Source organism: Anguilla anguilla, chromosome 1 (genome assembly GCF_013347855.1).
Source record: "Anguilla anguilla isolate fAngAng1 chromosome 1, fAngAng1.pri, whole genome shotgun sequence".
NCBI classification, from domain to species: domain Eukaryota; kingdom Metazoa; phylum Chordata; class Actinopteri; order Anguilliformes; family Anguillidae; genus Anguilla; species Anguilla anguilla.
The window spans coordinates 51,741,019-51,762,552 of record NC_049201.1 but is presented as its reverse complement, the minus strand read 5'-3'; the positions used below and the strand labels follow the sequence as shown (position 1 = coordinate 51,762,552).

Sequence of the window (21,534 nt, the reverse complement as noted above, 5' to 3'; positions counted from 1 at the left end):
AAATTATACTGTAAAATTGAAAATGGATGGCCCTCAGCAATTATGCACATTATAAACCTTGGTTGATATTCTGTCTCACTGGTATTGCACATTACATATATGGAAACATGATCATCTTTGAGAGTGTATGAGTCACTTAATTGGTGTAATACTTGCTTAAAGTCATTATAGAAACCGTAACCCATAGACAGAGTAGGCCTGTGAAACCCCATATCTAATCTGCATTTCATTAGATTTTATATGAAATTCATACTTTAAGATATTAACAAAATGCTTAACGTTAATGGGAGCAGTTAATTCACAGCCATCTTTTTATTAATTGCTAAGTGGCAACTACTACCACTATAAGATTTCCAATTTATATGTGGCTATTGCATCATGTATGAATTTCATTTCAGCGAAAATAGCTGCATGTACAGCCCTCTAGAATGTCGCCCCAAGCATGCATTAATGCAGGAATTGTCCTCCGGGCCTAGAAAAGAAGTGATCTCATGAAATCTCATGTATGTTGGTTAGTATAATGATAAAATAATGATGTTTGGTAATTCGGTAGGTTTTGTTATTCACTTAATCTTTTTTTTACCATGTGCCATGTGATATTTACTTTTACTTCTGAATTTGAAGGGTAAACAACCTTGAAAGGTACAACAACCAGTTCCATGCTCCAGCTACTAATCTGCACACTAAGTCAGTGATACTGCCTTCCTGTCAGGCCCTTTTAAAATACAGTGTCACTGTCAATGTGTTTCCTACGCTGAGTCTAATGCGTGGTGAAGGTACTTAACTTGAATAGCTTCAGTGAGCCTCCAGCTATGAAAAGGATAGAATGTAAAAGGTTGGCTTTTGACATGTCTCTAGCTGAAGGTGTCTCTTGTGAAAATAAACGATGATGATGATGGGGGCGCTGATGTTGAACCCCCGCCCCTCCCTTGCAGGCGTGCGCCCGTTCCCGTGCCCGCACTGCGACAAAATCTTTCGAACCTCGGGCCACCGGAAGACCCACGTGGCCTCGCACTTCAAGAGCGCCCAGCAGAAGAAGCAGAAGGGGCCGAGGAAGCCCCACAAGACGCGCTCGGCCCGGGGGAACCTCCCGCTGCCCGACATCCCCCTGCAGGAACCCATCCTCATCACCGACCTGGGTACCGCCCCGCAGTCCGCACACCCCGCCCTAACCTCGCCTTCACCCCCTGCACACCCATGCCGTTCTTATGAGACGACACGTCATTTGAGTAGGAAATGTACGCGACATTTCAAGTGGCTGTTCGTTCTTCAATAATTCGATTCAATAATTCGCTAATTAAATACGAAAGTCCCTTGGCACCGTTGCAATAGTGTCTCTACAGCCTGGAAAATCTGATTACGCGCGATACATAAATGATGTGTATCTGAATGTTTAATATGTTATTGTAATAACATAACGACAGCCTGGTGATAAGCAGACGGTCTGGTTTTCTCCGGAGTGCTATTACTGTATGTCATTGCGCTGGAAGAAAGCTCTCTTCCGGAGGACGACGGAAAGGTCATTCCTCTCGTGTTTCCCAAACCAGGCCTCGTCCAGAACCAGAATTCCCGCCTCTCCCTGCAGCAGTACCTGGACATTGTGGAGAACGACCGACCGTACAAGTGCCTCTACTGCAGCAAGGCCTACAAGAAATCCAGCCACTTGAAGCAGCATGTTAGGTGAGACAGCGGCGGGGGGAAAATGAACAGATAAGGCCAGGGTCCCAGCACTCTTCCCTGGGCCTTATCTTTCTGAGGAATGTAATGCGTCTAGCCCCGTGTTACGCATCTGTTATCCCAGTGTGTGCACAATATCATTGGTCCTTCAGGGACGTTAGATCTTAGCAGCAGAGTGGGATTAGTAGATCAAGGCTGTGTTAGAGCTTCCCTAATGGCACATCATCTTAGCGCTCAGGGCTCTTTGTTGCAAGGTACCCTTTATATGAGGCATTCAGTTAAAAGTCTGGCGTCAGCCCGCTATTTCGATGTTACTTTTCATACAGAATCTCGGAAGCAAAGCAGTGCTCAGCTGGTTAAAGTTTCTGGAATGTTAATACAATCATATAATGCACTTTGCCTAGAGACGGGACCTCTGTTTGCTGATCAACTTGTCACGGAGAAGGGATTTTACCTGAGAACACAAAACGTGTTGCAACTGGCGTCACGGCAGTCTGTCTTTGTGACAGTCCAATTTTATGATGACACTTGCTCACTACCCAGTCACCAGGGAACTCGCAAGAGAGGTTGAGAAATCACGTTGATTTTGTCCCCAAACTGTTGTCGCCAAACAGTTTTCTGTTTAATCTTGTGAGTGAGTGATAGATTATGCTCTCGAATTCACTTTTTCGCAGGTTGAAAATGTTTTTGAGTCAGCCTTTCTCTGTACTTTATGTTCTCTGACAGCGAGTCATGACTGTCCGTCAACAAGGGGGGGCGGGGGGCGGGGGGGGGGAAACCAACCCAACCCATCATCTCTATTTTTTACTCTGTGCTGAAAAGGTACCCAATTGTTTTCTTTTTAGTGTGAGGTTAAGACAAGAAAATAAATTGCACAGAAGCTCATGGGTTTTCTTCAAATGTCATTTTGCCCTTTGCATTAGCACAATGCCATTTCCAGGTCTCTTCTCAAAAACCAAGAGCTGAAATTGGGCTTGTTTAATAAAGGTCACACGTCCGAGTGGAAAACGGTAAATTTCACTCTATAATTACGTTTAAAAAAACAGGGATGGTCCAAATATACGGCTGATATTGCAAAATGTTGGTAACTGACATTTTCCATGCTATTTTAAATGAAGTGACGATCGGTGATTATTTTGTGAGGCCCAACATGTCCCTGGTCCCCGGTCCCCGGTCCTGGTGCTGTTAGCATTAGCGTTGGTGCGTCCTGTGCCTGTCTGCAGGTCCCACACGGGGGAACGGCCCTACAAATGCCTCCAGTGCAGCAAGGGCTTTGCCTCGTCGGGGGTGCTGAAGGCCCACATCCGCACCCACTTGGGCCTCAAGGCGTACAAGTGCCTGACCTGCGACAGCACCTTCACCACCAGCGGCAGCCTGCGGCGTCACATGACCACGCACAGTGACCTCCGACCCTACATGTGCCCCTACTGCCAGAAGACCTTCAAGTCGTCCCCGAACTGCAGGAAGCATATGAAGACACACAGGTGTGCGCAATCTGCTTATAATAATAACATTAACAATATTAACAATATTAACAATATTAACAATATTAATAATAATAATAATAATAATAATAATAATAATAATAATTAAAAAATAATCATAATAATAATTGTTGTTATTATTATTATTTAATGCTACAATAAAAATTCTCCTTGTTGTTCTGGTTATTTTTCTCATTGACTTCTGAGAGGTGGTGGAGCAGATTGTATATTCAGTTATAAAATCAGTTTTCCTTCCCTGTCAATAGTGGCTCCCCTTGCTGCTGCTGCTGCTGCAATAACTTCAGTTCTCACATTGTGTTGGGAAGCACGTATCTCTTGGTCTCCCTGGAGGCTGTAGCAGGGCTTGTTTCTTCATGCTGCTGAGCTGCAGAAAGTGTTAATATGGATGCTGTACCTCATTGTGAATTCTTCCAACGTCGTTCCCTTCTCTGTAAAACAAGAAAGTTCTGTTTACTGAAATGTTTTGAGAAAATCAATTGCCTTTAACCATTTCAGTTAGGTAACTTAATCGATTCAAGTATTCGGTGGTCTTTGACGATTATGTTAAATTTGTTTTTAGTGTTTTTAGTTAATGACTTTTTCCAGTTGTTTATGTTGAAACTGCTGAATTTACTTAAAGTAAAACTGCATTTTGGTTTTATAGAGTAGCAGCAATGAAACATTAGTTTTGAATAGTTGTGCCATATTGTTTTCCTACCCCAGGAAAACAAAAAATAAAAAAGTTGTCTGGCTGTGTCTTAAGGAAAATTATAAACAATACAAATTAGATGATCTGCAGTACATTGTACCAAAATCTGTGTAGTTCAGTGTATGTGAAAAATGAAAGTTACATTGGGCTTTCTCCTAACTGTGACCCCTCGTCCCCAAAACTAGATATGAACTGGCACAGCAGCTGCACCAGCAGCAGGGCCCCTCCGACACCCCCTCCCTGGACGATCCCATGGACGGGGCGGGCGTGGCAGCGAGCATGCAGGTGGAGATGGAGGGCGACGCCCTGCAGCCGCCGCCCACGGTGGGCCCTGAGCAGCAGGGCATTCTGGGCCTGGGCCAGGCGCAGGTAGTGGGCGCCCCCCAGCAGGTTGCCCTGGAGACGCAGCTCGGCGACCAGTCGCTTGTGCAGGAGGACGGTAAGCCTCTCTCTCTCTCTCCGCCCGCCCGCCCCCCCTCCCTCCTCCCCGCTGTGGAGAAAACTGATATGGAGAAGCTTAAAAAGTGGGTAAAAAGCTGCTTCTCGCTACACCACTGTGCTCGAAAGCTGCTTTGGCAGGTAGAAAAAAAGACCCCCACAAACCCCCTGCACCTTAAGAACAAATGGCTCTCCTCTTTCAGAAGCTGTTCTTTCTGGAAATTACAATCCGGCCCCCCGACGTTGGATCGAGAGAGCGCAGCAGACCGTGGATTCATTTCTTTTTTCCGCTTTTATCTGATACGAGGGCGCTAATTCAAATGCAGGGCCAGCCCGTTGGCCTCATTGTAATGCACCGGGAGGGAGTTTCAGGGGACCGTACCTCCCTGCCCCTGTCTGGTTAATCTTTAAAGTGCTGTTTTAAACTTTCATGGCCAGAAACACGTAGGGCAGACAAAACGATACGATGGGAGCTATGGAGAGAACTCAAAATGACTTTGAAAAATTCCAACACTTTTGCAGTCCCAAACTTGCCTGTCCTTGAGCAGAGACCTTGGGTGGAAGACGAAGGAGTAATCTTACAAAATGAGAGGAATTAAATGCATTATTGCTGGAAATAGAGCAAATGAACCGCACTGAAATCACTGCGAAATAGCATGGTAGAGCTCTTTAAACGGCTCTTAGATCTGTTGAGCCAGAATGACTCAGTGGCTGAGCGAACTCTCACAGCTGCGAACATGTTAAAGAGGGGTCTTGTGCTGAGTGATGGGCAATCAGTCTCATTCTGTGAAAGTGTGCTGTGCTTTTGATTGAGACAGAGGATATCGCCTGTTTCTACATTTGTCCTTTGAGAACTGCCGCACAAAGATGGTGCCCTTTACACCCAATTATGATATAGAGACAAAAAAACAAAAGAAACGACGAACAACCCCCCTCAAGTTGATTCCTGTCATAAAAAGACATAACGAGCTTGGGCTTCGATTGGGATTTAATGTGATGATCCGGAAACAGCATTTGTTTGTGGCCATTTTTATATTTCTATATTATGTATCATCAGCAAACAATCTAACTTTTGATATTCTTTTGGGAGCTATAGATTTCATTTGATATTAATTCCAAACAAAAATATTGTCATTCGGGACATTTATTGTGCTGGTCAAAAAACCAATGTATGCTGGTATATACAGTATGTGTATTCAATATATGTTGTTATATATTGAATATTGCAAACTAAGCAAGTTTATAGCCATAAATTAATAATAAATATAGCAATGTCTTTGCTCAGGAAAGGGTCCGCAATCAATATTTGGTGGAGTTTAACCCTCAGTCTTCTTTAAAAATGGGATGGTCTTTCGGGGTGGTCTCTTAATTTTTTACTGAGTTGTATAACTTGTAGACCCCTGGCTGACCAGGCACAGGTAGATAAAAGCAGTCTTAAAATAGTCCTATATGTTTGGGCACAAGCTGAGAATATTTGATGCATGTTCTTTGCGTTGTTTGTTATTGCCGGAAAGTTCCGTCTCCGAGATGTCGCATTAGACTGGTGCTCCCGCTGCTGCTGCGTCTGATCGCCGCAGTAATGAAAGGTCAGAGCTGGCCTCGCGTCTCGGAATGGGACAGATCACCGCTGTTTGAAAAGGTCGCCACCGGTAACACGCTGTTTTTCTCTTACACAACCTCCACGTATGGAGGGAAAACATCAGCGGGAAGCGCGCGCGAATCTGTCCATCGTTTCACCGTCGTCCCTCGGGGAGCACTCGGCAGAGCGATTCCTCCTCCCGCTTTCCTGGCGTGAGCCTAATTACTCTTCTCATGGCTCGGAAATAAATAAAAAAAATACATAAACGGGCAGGTCTCTGGAAAAGAAGGAAGCGGGTCGTGTGTAATGGGTCTTGATGCCGGCAAGATGTCTTGTGAGCTTTTGGGTCGGGGTTGCTTTCAGATGGCGTGTCCCTGAGGTGCAGGAAGTGTGATGGTTGGGCTGTGGCAGTCCAGTGTTAACACACCTGTGTCTTGCTTAATGGGAGAGAGATTTGCGTTTGCTGTGGAGTCATTATCAACAGATAATGGGTCATGTGACCCAGGACCTGGCTCATAACAGCAGACCACTTACCTACCGTCTCCCTCCATTTCTCTCTCTCTTTCTCTCTTTGATGTCTGTCACACACAAACACAACTAACCCCGTTTGTTTTCTCCCCTCTCTTGCCCAATGGATACAGACACGTACGTGACCTCCCAGCATGCACTGCCGCAGAACATGGGCCAGTTCGAGACGCAGACCCTTCCCCAGCAAGCCTACGACCAGCAGGCCCTCGCGCAGGGTAACGCCCGCCGTCTCTCTGCTCCGCCCAGCCAATAAAAGCACCTTCCAGACGCGTCGCCGCGCACTCCGGAGCGCAATTTAAGCCCGCGGAAGGACGGCGGATCAGCCGCGGCGTTGTTAACACCTCGCCGGCTGGGCGGGAATCAATTACCGCGGACAGCCGAGCGCTGTCACGCCGCGCTTGGACCTTTCGCAGCCCAGCCAATTATGACTCAGCCGGCTTGTTTACTGAAATTAGCCGCTGTCGCATTGTTCTGCTGGCCTCCCGGCTCAGGGAAGATTAATGCATTTAATAGATATGATTTTTCCATTCCAGTTTCGAGGCAACTGATGGTGCTCAAGCCTCTGATTTCTGGTTGATAAAATCTTATGAATTTGCATCTGTTGCTCTCTCTCTCTCTCTGTTTCTCTCTTTCTATCTCACTCTCACTCGATGGCTCTGTTTTCTCTTTATCTCTCTGGGGGCTGCTTTTTTAAAGTGGTAAATACAGAATAGAAAACTGCTGTGGCATGGTCATTTTGTTATTTTTATTTATTTATTGTACTTTTTGCATTCGTATTTTTCATTTATGCCACTGTATTGTATATTGAAGCCATGCAAGGGAGGGCACTAGGGGATGGAGCAGCTGTACTCTCTCTGGATTCAGACCCACAGCCCTGTTCAGCCCCACCGTATTTCCATTCTCTTTGCCTGTGGCAGATGCTCCCTTAAGAATCCCGCAGGCCAACTGCAGGCATTTCATTGTATTCACTCCCCCACCATGATGTATAACGCTGTCGTCAGTAAACTTTCTCCCACACAGTTTTACTGCTCTGTATAGTAGATGGTGTCAGCACAGTGCTCTTACGTTCGTATCTAAATTCTGCACATTTGTTTAATTTGCCACGTGTATGCCTGGAGTGGAATTAATTGGTGAGCCGAGCTAATCATTATAAAAAGCACATGCATATCTTGCAACAAAAAAATTCTAATCAACTTTAGTATGCTGATGTTACGCTCTGTGGCTCCCTGTTAGCAACAAACATTTACAGAAGTTTTTGTGTGAATTGGACTCATGCTTTTCACACCAACCGGCTGAAATATAGATTGACACTGTTTCAGAGGAAAACATGCTGAAATAATGATAAATAATCTATGAGGTAGTACTTAGTTATATGGAGATACAGCACATATGTGATACATGATGGCAGCTGTCTTTACAACCTGACATTATTGTTGAGGGATACTGGTCAAAATGTGAATATTTTGTGGGTGTTGATGGGTAATGATGTAACTGAATGCCTTGTCCATACATGGGTAACTGTTCAAGGTTGTGGTTTTACTTTATGTTAGCTCATAGGTAATGGCGTGAGTGTGAATGTCTGGAGGGATGATTGGTGATTGTTTAAGGGTGAATATCTTTTGGCTTATGAGTAATGAAGTGAAAATGTTTTCAATTGATGGATAATGGTATGAGTGTGGTCATCTGATGTGTAGAGGTATGGGTTTGAACAGCTTTGTGGGTTTATGGGTAATGGAGTGCCCTTAACCCCCCCAGGGTTCTCCATGGCTGAGGGCTTTACCCAGCAGACCCAGTTCTCTACAGTGCAGCAGCTGCAGGATTCCAGCACCCTGGAGTCTCAGGCCCTGACGTCCAGCTACCACTCCCAGAACCTGCTGCACGTGTCTGGCGCTGAGGTGGTGAGTTGCCGCCGCGGCGACCGCGGCTCGATGGGTCCTATTACACGCTCGCTTCGCATAGCCGGCTACGCCGCGCGGTCACCGCGTTGCCAATAAGGAACGCTTCGTTTTTGCCACTAAACGAAGCTAAGTGGTGACGATGGGTTCCAGGAAAGTTTGAGCAATGGTGACTCATCTCATCATTATTTAAACGCATCTCGACCGTCGTCTGTGCGGAAGCGTGTCTTGCTGATTATTGACTGAGATGTGACCCGCATTCAGCTTTCTGCATCTAGCCATTTACCAGGGTGAGGATCGTGATCTGGAAACTGGAAATGTTCATACCCACCTTCAGCTGTTTTCATATATTTCTTTATCACATCACACGTAGCACATATTCATGCCAGATATCTGCTTGAAATACATGGACAGTCGTATGCAGGGTTTAGCCATAATTTTGACAGATTAGATAGCGTATCTCGGAAGCCTTTTTTGATCTTGGTGAGCTGCCTGTTATGGTTGCATAAAACCCTGATGCGTGTGTATTTACCAATACAAATTATTATTATTGTGGAAAGTTAGCGATGAGTTGCCTAGACAAGGTTATGCATACCTAGGAAACAGTGCTGTGTGGCATTTTTATTGATTATTTGTTGCTTGTGTGCAACATGTGAGTCTTTTTTATGGGTCTGTGATTTTGGTAGAATGGGAGCTTGAAGGACTTGAATCGTCCTTAAAATTGTGGCATAGGCAAATTCTGGAACCCTGATTGCATTTTTAATAATCTAATGACATGAATATACGTGAAATGTTTTAGGGGATGTGATGGAAACTGCAAGTTGGGTTGTAGAGTTATCTAGAGTTATCGTGCCGTTGCCATGACACTGTGTTCTTGGTCAGGCGAGCGGCCTGCTCCAGGAAACGTCCCAGGGTGACCTCCAGCTTCCGGGCCAGCGGCAGGACTTCCAGGAGGACAGCGAGGACAACAGCAGGAGGACATACAGGTCAGTGCACCAATGAGGAGCCTGGACAGGGAGCTGTGGGAGGGCCAAAGCCCTGAGGCACTGATCTGGAAGCTGTGCTTTTTCTGTGATCTGAGGTTAAACCAAATTCATGGATTCATGGGTGGTGCAGAGAGCAGTGGTGTTCCCTGGTGGCTCTCTCCCCCCCTGCCCCCCCCCCCTCCTAATTTTAACTGCTTTCATGAATCCTTTGTCCTTCATGTAAATGAACGAGTTGTGAGTACTGAGCTACAATGTGGCAATGGGTCAGCTTGGCTCCTCTCCAGTGTCCTGTTCTCTGAGTTTTGATATTTAAGCATACATAATAGCATGCTACTTTTTAATGTAATATGCTCAAAAAAGACATGCTAATTATTTGTCCTTCATCCGGAGTGGTACTTTCAAGACAATTCTGCACGAAATAGTCTTTTTTGTTATGGAAACCTGATGTGCTTATCAGAAACCATTTTTTATTTGAAGTGCATTCTTGGCCTCTGGCCACAAATAGCTCTCTGTATGTTTTGCATGGATAGGACATGAAACAAAACCTGGGCACTTACGCAGGGTTCTGTTGTTTGTTACATTCCTCTATGATGATTGGCTGGATCAGCAGTGCTGCATTTCTCAGTGTTCCTGTTAATCTCGGCTTGCAGTGAGGACAGCTTGTTTTTTGACAAATTGTACGCAACATGTAGCCTTTCATAACTTACCATTATGGAATAAATAAACGAATTCAAAACTCGCGTTCAAGTTGCTCCCCACCAGTGTGCACTTTCACATGAAGTACTCGTGTAATACTGTAGATTTGAGAGCCGGTGGGTACAGTTTGTTTCATGATAATAATATTGAGTGTTCGTATCAGTGTTTTATTATATACTGCCAGAGTGACAGAGACAGTCCCTTAATCCCTGTCTCTGCTCACTGCACTAGTCCACGTGGAGTGCTCTCAGATCCTTTCTATATTGAAGCTTAATAACTTTATTGGTTTGTTTGCACCTGTTTTGGGTTCTTCTATCACAGTATAATACATATAGCAATAAAATCTGGATTTTATTGGAGGGGTGTGATGGCCTTGGTCAAGCTTTCTTGTTTATCATATCTAATGGGATTCAAACCCATGACTTTTAGGTGTAGCTTCTAGCTTCTGCCCCTGCTGCCTAATGTACTGCAGTGACTAGATTTCAGAATCCCCCCCCCCCCCCTCCACCAAACCCGCACATTCCACTATTCGACAGAGAGTTTGAGTACTGTCTGCCGCACATGCTGGTGGGGTGAGCGCAGTCACCATGGCTGTCTTTATGAATCAGCCCAAGTGCTTCACGGTGTGCTCCTCTCCACAGTGCGGGGCTGAGGCCGGGACCACGCATGCTGAGAGAGAGCAAGTCTATTTGTGAGAAACTGAGTGAAAGTAGCATAGCTGAAAAACTAAGGAGCTGAATAGTTGGCCAGTTGGGAAGAGCAGAAACTGAAAAGCTTTTACTGCATTTTGCTCTCTTTTGACTTTGTTATTCCAGTTTATTATTTTTGCACAGAGCTTGCGAGGCGGAAGGGTAAAGGTTTTTGTTTATTTGTTTTCATGTCTGTGTGGGTGTGGAACGCGCTCTCTCTATGTGAAAACTATGTGAGAACTGCCGCATCTCCCTACCTGTGTGACAGTATTGTGAAAGGACATTTCTTGTGAATGCAAACAATACACTGTTGTCCTTTTTTAAAGAATACACAACAATATTTTTTTATAACGCATGATACATCTTTTGATGTATTTTCTAAATGTGTTCATTTTCATTTTTACCCCATGTATAGTGCAACATATAAAAATGTGCGTGTACAAGGGCATGTTTATATAGAAAAGGCAAAAAATAGAAAATATTCAGTGTAAATTGAATCTTTCTTCCCTGCTGCCAGTTGAACAATGCATGAAAGTATGTTTTCGCATCTATTTCAGTTGTTGCATTTTTGGTTTCTTTGAGGTGTCCTTTAATCTTCTCTATTTCACAGCTGAGTACCGAGTTATTTCAGGAAACCCTTTATGCGTCTCAACAAAGCTGTGTGGTTTTAACTTTGCTGCGGCCCAGATGAATTATTTTCCTTTTTGTAGAATAATGCAGGTGGAGATAAAATCCCTCTGATAGATGCGCGCGGATGGCGGTGGTCTGAAATCTGCTCCACCGTGCTGCGGAACAGAGCCCTTATTGATCTTACGTCTGCGTATGCCAGATAAACTATGAGGGGACATTAGCGCCAATAGCTTCTGCTCGACTCGACATCGCTTTTTAATTTCATTTATGGGTCCCTGTCCTCGATTCAGTCGGCATTTGGCCTTGGATTTACAAATAAATTAAAATATTTGTTCTTCCTTCACAAGCACAGTTTGGGGACTTCATTTTTTCCACATCTGAATGTGCCAGAACTTCTTTTATGAGAAAAAAGAACACTTGCATTTAATTGACATTCACAGTTAAGGGCGAGTTTTGATTGAATGCAGATCATTGTGACAGCTGTTCAAAAGTTTCTTTCACTTCCCTGGAAGTACAATAGGTGTTTGTTCTGAGCAAGGCGGACCCAAAATGAGGAAGGGAAAATGCTAAAAGTGTAGGCTTTGGCCACGTGTATAAGTACTGGATTTTTCATCAGAAGAAGGAAGCTTATGCTGAATAGGAAATCATACCTATGGCCAGATATGGTGGTGGATAATTGATGTTATGGCGTTGCTTTACATCGGCTGGTCCTGGGACTTTTTTATTGTTAAGGTCATTGTAATCAGGAACTCATTTTGCGCCTATCCAGCTGTGAATGCTTAAAAGAACAAGTGCAAAGCTTTCCATTTTTTAAAATGTATTTTACTTTAAGCTTAAATTTTAAATTTTACTTTAAGCTTTTGGTGATGTTGAAATTCCAGTGTTAGGCTCATGTAGGCGAGTGGCTGGTGGGAGAGCAGCGAAAAGAGAGGAAAGAACCTCAAGATAGAAATTTTATACAGACCCCCATGGGCCACAGAATATCTGTGATCCCAAGCATACCTCAAAACCAAACAAGAAACGGTACTAACTTTAAAAGGGTTGTCTTACAATGGCCCCCTCAGTTGGCAGACTTGAACCCAATTAGGTGCTCTTGATTTGAACTGAAGAAGGTACTCAACAAGCACAGACCAAACTATTTGAATGGTCTTAAAAGATTCTGTATGCAGGAATAGTCAAAAATCCTCCTGAATATGTTTTACAAGTTAATAAAAGGCTGTTGAAGACAACTCGATAGAAAGAGAGGGTGCTGAAAGCACTGAAAACAGATGTGAAAATTTGTGACCCTGTTTATATGGGGAAATAAGTTTATAATTCTGGAGAAGTCTTGTTTTGATTGAACATTGAACATTTTTAGATCAAATATAGCTTCTTGTTCATTTTTGTCAAGGGTCATTGTGAGTAATTGTGTGTGGCACTCTAATTCCTTTAAAAGGTACGTTTTATTAGAACAAAGTGAAGCTTATCTTTGAGGAGGCAAAGGGAATATTAATAGCAGAACAATTTTAGCCCCCAGCAGGGAAGTCATGACTGTTGAGGCAAAGGCCTTGTCAGGGAGAGGAGTTGTAAATTTAGCATTAGTTACTTTTTTTTGTTGCCATATCATAATGTTGCCATTCCAGGAACTGGCATCACTAGGCTCACAGTTTCTTATTAGTCATTATTGTCTATAAAAAGCGCAGACGTCTCTCTAGAGCAGTGGTCTCCAACCCTGGTCCTGGAGAGCTACAGGGTCTGCTGGTTTTTGTTGTTCACCTTAAAATCAGCACCCAATTGAGACCCAAGACACCGGGTGAGTTGAGTTAACTGTGTAATCAACTGCTCTAATTGATTCATAAAGTGCAGATTCACTATGAAAACCAGCAGACCCTGTAGCTCTCCAGGACCAGGGTTGGAGACCACTGCTCTAGAGGCTTTGACAGGGAGTATGAAGACTGCTGCATCAGTTGTGAGAATTAATTCTCTTGTTCTTAACTTTGCCTTACAATGTTTTTTTTTTCTTCTCAGGAGAACAGTTTTGACCAGGACGTTTGTGAGGGAAAAAAACACGCTTCGATTTAATCATGAGCCTAAATGTTAATTAGTCTTGGACCACATTCAGTGCCACCGCAGTAGGCTTTTTCCTTAACTGTCCGCAAAAAAATTTAGCGAGCTTAGCAAGTCTTAAATATGTTATTCTTTTACATTCCCACTTGGTTTTGTTAATTTCAGTCACACACAAATACTGTTACTCTGTCCCTCAAAATGAAAAACAAAGTGTACTGTTTTTTTTATTTTTTTTTACCTGAACTAGGTTATGATCTGACAGATAAGACAGATTTTATCTGTTCCAAGAAGTGCAATTTTTGAAACCAGAAACCCATTTTATTTATTTATTTGCCTTTCCATGTTCAGTATGTGCCAAGCATACTGAAGTTTTATCAGTGATGCTACCCAGCAGCTAACTTTCAAGTAAAAGTTTCTGGAACACCATGTAATGCCACCTTAGAACCATAATACAAATCATATTCATATAGCTAACATCCATCTATGAAACCATAAAGCCTGCAATTATAATCCTAAAATAGATACATAAAAAAAAAAAAACTTTCATGAAAATTGAGGTCTTTGTTACAGTAAAAGCTGTTGGTACATCCAGAGACAATGAGATGATTCCCTCAATGTTTTAAATTCTCTGGAGGCCAACTGATTGCATGTAAATGAGGCGCCACCGAACCATTCTTCTGACATGAAAGAATATGACAGTGCGCTAGTTCCATTTTGGGACATTTTAAAATAATTTTATTTGTGCTTGTTTTTGCGTCTTTGCAATTAATAGTTTCTATGTCTTATATTACCTGATGTAATTTAATAATTTAACCTGATGTAATTTTTTGAATCACCCAAACTTCCTAAAATGTTGCAGACACGCTTTATGAGTCACGTGGTTTGTGTTCAGTTTGTGTATGTGCCAGTTTGCAACGCTGTCAGTTGACGGTCTGAGCTCCATTTTAAAGGTTGTCAATCTGCTGCGTTGTGATTGGTCTCTCTCAGGTGCTCCATCTGTAACAAAGGCTTCAAGAAGTCCAGCCACCTGAAGCAGCACGTGCGCTCGCACACCGGAGAGAAGCCTTACAGGTGCAACCTGTGCGGCCGCAGCTTCGTGTCCGCTGGCGTGCTCAAATCCCATCTGAACACGCATACCGGTAACGGCATCGACGTCGTCTGTACAGGGGTTAACTGTCGTACATGATGTCCTTAGTACACCTTCTACAGAAATATCACCCTTTAAATTGACTGAAAAAAAAATGACCATTAGGGTGGGCATTCGTTTTCTTGTGTACTCCATATGAATCACTGTACCTGTAACTGGTGTTCTGCTGTAGAATAGTTAGCAAGCAGGGCTGCGGGATGGCCTATTCAATAAACACTGTTCTAGTGCATGGATGGGCCCCACGGTCTGGTTTCTAATTTGAACCTTGCCATTGCCAGCGGTGGTCGGCTGATGCGCTATTGGGCCTAGCATCACCCAGAACTAGCTTGGCTTCTGTTGGCCAGGACTGCAGCATCTAATTACACACAACCCCTATTTCCAATTATCCCTCACTCTGTCTTTTCTACTCCCTCTCTTACTTGCTCTCTTTCTCTCCAAGGTGTGAAGGCCTTCAAGTGCAACGTGTGCGATGCCTCCTTCACCACCAATGGCAGCCTGAACCGCCACATGATCATCCACATGAACATGAAGCCCTACAAGTGCTCCATGTGCGAGGAGACTTTCAGAACCAGCCTGCTGTGCAGGAAGCATATGAAGAAGGACCACATCGTGGGATCCAGAGGTACTGACCACATAATACCAGCTTCCCAATTCCTATCAGTTCCTTAAACATCTCAGAAAATATATGAGTTTTGGGAAGTCAAGGTAAAGTAATGAAAAGTGAACTATGTCCCACTGTTTTTGAAAAGTCAGTGAATGTTGGCCAACTGAGCAGAGACTGCTGGGCTTTAGTGAGGCAATTTTATTTTGTTCAAGTGAGTCAATATTCCAGTTCTTTTTTCAATCTCCTGAAAAAAAGAACTGTAGATTGAGTTTATTTTTCAGTCGTCTCATTTTTAAAGACTTGACAAAACATTGCACAAGGTAAATAAACACACTCATATCTCCCTCTGGGTGGTGTAGAAAAGTATCTGCGACGCTTTGCATTTCCAAACTTTTGCTTTCAGAATATATGTTTATATACGGAATAATTCATTTTGTGTACTTGTTGACAGCATATTCACAGTGACAGCACAGTGACAGCACATGCACGCATTCAGAATTCTCCCAATATGCTAAGTACAATCTGACTGTAAAGTAGTCACCATTGCAGAATTGATCATGGGACTGCTGGGTAGTTAATTCCTGTAAGGCACTGCTCTAGTGCTTGGATGGCCTCCACAGTCCGGTATGGAATCTGGATTGTGCACGATTAATGCTGCTCAGGAATTGGAATGGTCAGTCAGCTAGGATGAGTCTTATCCTTCATTAGTGTCCAGCCAGTCGATTGGGTGCCTGTATGTCCACCTGTAGAGCTGCAGATGAAGCATCTCCCTCTGAGTCAAGCCTTGCAGACTGCAGCTTGATGATCAGTGGCAATTAGCAGCACATGCTTTTGGAGGAGGTTACATGCTTCATTTGCCTGAGCCGGCTGTTTTTAAATTGGTAGCAAGGACACGCTGTTGAGAACTCAGCCAAACTGACACAGGTCTGGATTCAGTCAAACACTTTCTGACTTTGACTAGCAATTAAATAACTAACTTTTTTGTTAATTATTTGTCCTTAACTTCCATATATTTGTCAAATAAAAAAATTAAAAAATCCTGATTGAATTGAGGCCCCGGACCAAACTGAGCGTGATAGACAGGCCGTTAGAAAGTCAACCATTCGCATGAGGAGATGAAATGTCCAGGGAGATGTGCAGGTTAACAATGCAGTGAAAGAGCCTCGCTGTGAGGAGCCAGCCGTTTGATGAAGAGGTCAAATTAACACCCATTGACCTTTTAGAGGAACAAAAGTCATGATGAAATCATCTGCCGGGCCTTATCTTTATCCTGCTGAGCGGCTTCTAGATTAACAGACCTTTTTTTTTTAGCATACTGACCGAGTGAATGTCACAATCACCATCATGTCATTCTTGTCATTCGTGATTGAAATAATAGCTTTTCGTTGCAATCCCGGCTGCTAAAGAAATAACCAAAAAAAATGTGATAAAACATATTTGGCCAGTTAATGATTCTTTGAGGATTTGTTTCGTGAAATACGGGGAAAAGAAGTGATGTTCTATTGCCTGTGTTTTTCTAAGTCCGCACTGTGAGCTGGCATTTGGCATGGCCCCTTTTTTCTCATTGAGTAAGCATTATCTAATATCACTGTTTAGATGTGCAGAAACATTTTGTGCTCGAAGTGTAATGAAAAGCTGATTAGGCCTCTGAGAAGTTAAAATCATGAAGGCATGGACGCTGATGCTTCATAGCAGAACAAGTAAAATGAATTCTTTATTATACATTGTAAGAAAGTGTTAGCTATACTGAATCTCATTTTCACTGCAATATTAATGACTGACAGGCTGAATCTACCCATTTTCCTTTTTTTCTTCTGCAGTGGAGTGTGGGAGTTTGTGTATTTATGATTAATATCACTGTTGGAAATGTTCTTTCGCCCTGTAACAGCTCACAGATTGCAAGGCAGTGATGAAGTGGTGACATTTTGCTTATTGAGCTATTTAAGCTGTTTAATGTTGATGGTTTATGTTGATATCTGTGTGTTATGGATCTGAATTGGATGGATGGTTTCAGATTAGCCTGTGCATTAATATCTGGCAGTGTCAGAGTCTCATCTGTAGCCATCTGAATTCTGCTGTTCCAGCCACCCGTACACACAGCATGTCTGTTATGAGCCTGAGTGTGTTTCTTTGTTGTTCGTTTGTTTTTGTGTGTGTGCGCGCGCGTGTGTGTGTATGTGTGTGTGTGTGTGTGTGCGCGCGCATGTGTGTGTGTTTGTTTGTGTGTGTGTGGGTGGGTGGCTTCATTTGTGTGTGTGTGTGTGTGTGCGTGTGTGTGCGTGTGTGTGCGTGTGTGTGCATTTGTGTGTGTGTGTGTGTGTGTGCTTTTTTGTCTATGTGTGTGTGGGTGGGTGTGCTTATGTCTGCATCTGTGTCTCTGTCTGTGTGTGTGTGTGTGGGTGCATTTGTGTGTGTGTCTGTGTCTGTGTGTGTGTTTCAGTTGCACGTTTTCTTATGAGTGTACTTTTATGATTAACTGCGCGTGTTTGGCTGGCAGTTCTGGACGAGGACGATGCGGAGGAGGATGAGGGCTCGGACCGGATGGCGGCGAAGCGGAATCGCACCGGGATCATCACCTTCACGGAGGAGCAGACGGCCGAGCTGGCCAAGCGCGAGCCCCGCGACGGCGCCTCCGTGTCCGAGAAGGTCCTGGCCCAGTCGGCCGCCGAGCGCGACCGCATCAGCGAGATCAAGGACAAGGCCGTCGAGCTGCAGACCGAGCCGAAGTTCGCCAACCGCTGCAACTACTGCCCCAAGAGCTTCAAGAAGCCCAGCGACCTGGCCAGGTGAGCGCTCGCGCCCAAAACCGCTTCACCGCCGGAAACGTGGAGAGCGGCCTCTTCAGGAAAGGACTTACTAATGTACTGCTGCGCTGCTAATTGGTCGAGTGAGTAGCAGGCCTGGGTCAAATACGTATTTGTTTTGGATTCAAATACTTTTCTGTGCTCTGTTGATTTTGCCTGGTGTAACTGAGCCTGCCAATAAGACCAGAAGGTGGGGTCTGCACTTTTTGTGAGTATTTCATTGGTTCCAATACACCAGAGAAGATCAGTAAAGCGTAGAAATGTATTTGAATCCAAAACAAATACGTATTTTGACCCATGTCTGGTGAGTAATCTACTGCGTTCTACTAGGCCTAAACCAAAAGGCCTCAGTAACGGGACCCCGGCTTTTGGGAGAATCTAGGGGCGGTGAAACCTGGCCACAATAACAGCTGTTTCCCTCCAACAAGGCAAACTGTCGCTTTGGGCCCAGTCTGACATATCGCTGGGTTCCCTGCTGGGTCATTTCAATTAAAGGCTCTAAACTCCCCTCGGGGGACAAAACTGCAGGTGGAAATTCATCTGAATGTGCAGGGCACTCATTCTGTCAGATAAAGGTAAAACTGTTCGCAGTTTTCCCTCCTTGTTCAAATGCCTCAGCTCCTCATGTCCTTACAGTGCAAATGGAGCACCTCAGGGCTGCATTAAACACTTGAGTGTAAACTTATTTAATTTCAGAGCCACAGGCAACAGGTCAAGGCATGGATCCTCTCCTGTTAGTCACGCTTGTCAGAAGTTGTTTATCGTCCATTCACGAGAGAACAAAATGTATATTAAGATAAGGTTGACTGTCCACAGTACTGAGGTTTTTAATCAGTACAGACATGAAGCTGTTGGATATTGTCCACCTGCGGATATTCTTGTCATTCATTTCTGTGCCCAGATGACAATATACCAGCTGTCTTTAAATAGCATGCTGGGAAAATATTCAATCATTGCTTTGATCAAAATACATCTCCTTTTCTACTGAAAATGTCAAGGACTGAGAGGCGTAATTGTGTGCAGTGCATCTAAAAGCCGCCATTCAGCCAGATCACTGAATTTCATTATGGGTCAGAAACTGGCAAAACAGGATCTGCTATAATAGGAGAAACAAGCATGAAATCGGCAAACGCGTGGCAGGCTTCACACATTATTCCGCATTACACAACCGTATGTTTCAAGGCTTGTGCTTCGTCAGTCTCATCTCCCCCCCCCCCCCCCCATGTCACCGTAATCCCTGTCTGGCACACGCATGTATAAATTACAGCGGAAGCCAGGAGGAGCCATTTTCCCCAGGGCACATTCAAAAAATGAGAATACCATAAAAAGCGCAATTTGAAAATGACTTTGTCTGAGCTTTCACTGCAGACAATGGCTTGTGACATTATAAAGGAGGCTGAAGCTTAAGCATTTAAAGTTTCTATGAAACGAGTACATGTTTTGACGTAATTGGTGCGGGGGAGGCTGTTACCTGGGTTTCTAGAACAATGGTAATTAAGAGGAATGCTCTGTCAGGAAAGGTGCGAAGCCGCTAATTGAGATGGCGGACCCAGGATGGAGAGGCATCTGCCAGTACGGCACGCAGGGCCTCTCTTCAGCTGCCTGAAACAGAAGGGCTGATGGGAAGGGCGCAACTAGCCAATCCCTGAGCAGCACAAAACAGGCAGCGGAGGGGATTCAGAGTTTGTCCTTGTTTCTTCGTCCTCTCCCGTGAAAGGTCACTGAGGGACAGAAACGCCGATGAGGGGGAAAAAAGGGCTGGAGAAGATTGATTTTGAACATCTGTGAGCCTCAAACAGATACGGGTTCCATCTGACTGTAAGCCCCGGCGTGACACCGGCTGTCAATCATTTCATTTCACGGGCGGCTTAATGAGCAAAAGAAAAAGTGAACGAAACCAAAACAACACTGCGATGCTGAAAGGCTGTCACTTTAAATTGCTCCCCTTGCTGTAACTGAGCTGTGATCGTCAGCTGAAGATGCTGTTTAGATTTACCACACTAGCCAAATGTTGCCACCTTGAAAATCTACTGGACAACTGATATCGGCCATTTAAATATGTGAAGGGAGATGCGACACCAAACTGTCAGACTGCTCCTCAGAGCAGCTCTGTTGTCTATTTCGTTCTAATGAAAACTTCTGGGATTGAAGTCTTCAAGTGCCCCTGGGATAAATCCTCAGGGAAGGCTGGGCTCTGTAGTTCAGACACTGTAGGTCTGACCCTGGGAGATATCATTAGCCATCCATCACCAGGAGTCCACGACGAAAGGACACAACTGACCAGGGGGGCGGTGGGTCATAGTCACTCTGGTTTACTTGAGTTCAAAAACTGCTCTGCCTGGACTTCCGCTGGTTGAAATAAAGATTATTACACTGCACAGCAGTGAGATCGCAAGTTGTTTTTTACGTTAAGAATGTGCTTTGTATTCAGGATGTTGTGTTTTCTGTCCGTCCCTGGCAGGCACATCCGGATCCACACGGGAGAGAAGCCCTACAAGTGTGACGAGTGCGGGAAGAGCTTCACTGTCAAATCCACTCTGGACTGCCATGTGAAGACACACACAGGTAAGGAATGATCATCAGCGTCAGCATCACCGTCAAGCGCCTTCTCAGTATGTTCTACATCTCCACTCATTATCACAACCATTATGAAGATGATGATGATGACGATAAGTATTATTACTATTGTTTGTTTTTATTGTATTAACGTTTAACCGTTAACAGTTTTGTTTTATAAGTATACGTTATGGTCCTATGGTCAGTATGGTGTAGTAATAAATAATATAATAATATACAAAATAATAAACGGATCAGAAAATATGTAAATGATCGCTCGATAATAAATATTTATAAGTAAACGTATTTTTAAAGATAAGGTCAGGGTTGCCACGATTACTCATGTATGAGCTAGCTCATGCACTGCTCCAAAGGTTGTATATGTAACACGGGGTCTGTTATTATTCAAGTGTTAGAGTGAAACGCTTAAATATTTCAACAGTTTAAGTCATGAGGCCAAATTTTAGTTCAAGCTCGTTCTCTCAGGCATAAATTGCTAATCTTGTTGGTGTCCGTTTCCATCAAGTGCAGTTCAGTCTGGTTATGCAAATGACACAATTACATGTGTTGGTGATTTGAGAACTTTAAATTATGCAGGAAAATGTGACAGGGTTGACGTTGAAAATAATCTATGCTGTTTATAAGCTTTAGTAGTTAACGGTAAGTTGAGTTTAGTACACTGTGCACTTGCCAGGGAGTTTGCGAAGTCGCCCCTTTTGACCTGTGTAGAGTTGGAGTCATTAAATGTTACGCATGAAACGTGGACGTGTTTTAGGTGGATTCCATTTCTTTTTGCCGATTTCATTACTTGTCTGCCTGGTTGTTATGAGTAAGAGTGCATGACCCTGTCAGAGGTTTCCTAATAAGCAACTGAAGGTATCCTACAGTTTGGCCTTACACCATCATTAGCTGTGCGGTGATGGGAGCATTGGGTCTGTGCCCTGAGCTTGAGCGAAGTACAGTGCACTACAGCGGTTCGGGAACTGCACTCATAGGCAAAAGGTTCTGGGTTCAAGCCCCATGGTGACACTAATGTTGGGAAGGTCACAGCCAATTTGGGTGTCCC

At 43.9% G+C, this 21,534-nt stretch overlaps 1 protein-coding gene across 1 annotated transcript in view; it reads left to right on the top strand.

Annotated features, from left to right (window-relative positions):
* The window catches only part of LOC118209310 (zinc finger protein 236-like), a 68,106-nt gene that overhangs the window by 19,434 nt on the left and 27,138 nt on the right, over window positions 1-21,534 (top strand). Inside the window, exons 11-21 of the mRNA XM_035384543.1 lie at window positions 936-1,139; window positions 1,548-1,680; window positions 2,901-3,161; window positions 4,056-4,309; window positions 6,529-6,630; window positions 8,171-8,313; window positions 9,193-9,296; window positions 14,345-14,496; window positions 14,944-15,126; window positions 17,606-17,894; window positions 20,374-20,477. Coding sequence (XP_035240434.1) covers window positions 936-1,139; window positions 1,548-1,680; window positions 2,901-3,161; window positions 4,056-4,309; window positions 6,529-6,630; window positions 8,171-8,313; window positions 9,193-9,296; window positions 14,345-14,496; window positions 14,944-15,126; window positions 17,606-17,894; window positions 20,374-20,477 — 1,929 coding nt within the window. The remainder of the gene's footprint in view (window positions 1-935; window positions 1,140-1,547; window positions 1,681-2,900; window positions 3,162-4,055; window positions 4,310-6,528; window positions 6,631-8,170; window positions 8,314-9,192; window positions 9,297-14,344; window positions 14,497-14,943; window positions 15,127-17,605; window positions 17,895-20,373; window positions 20,478-21,534) is intronic.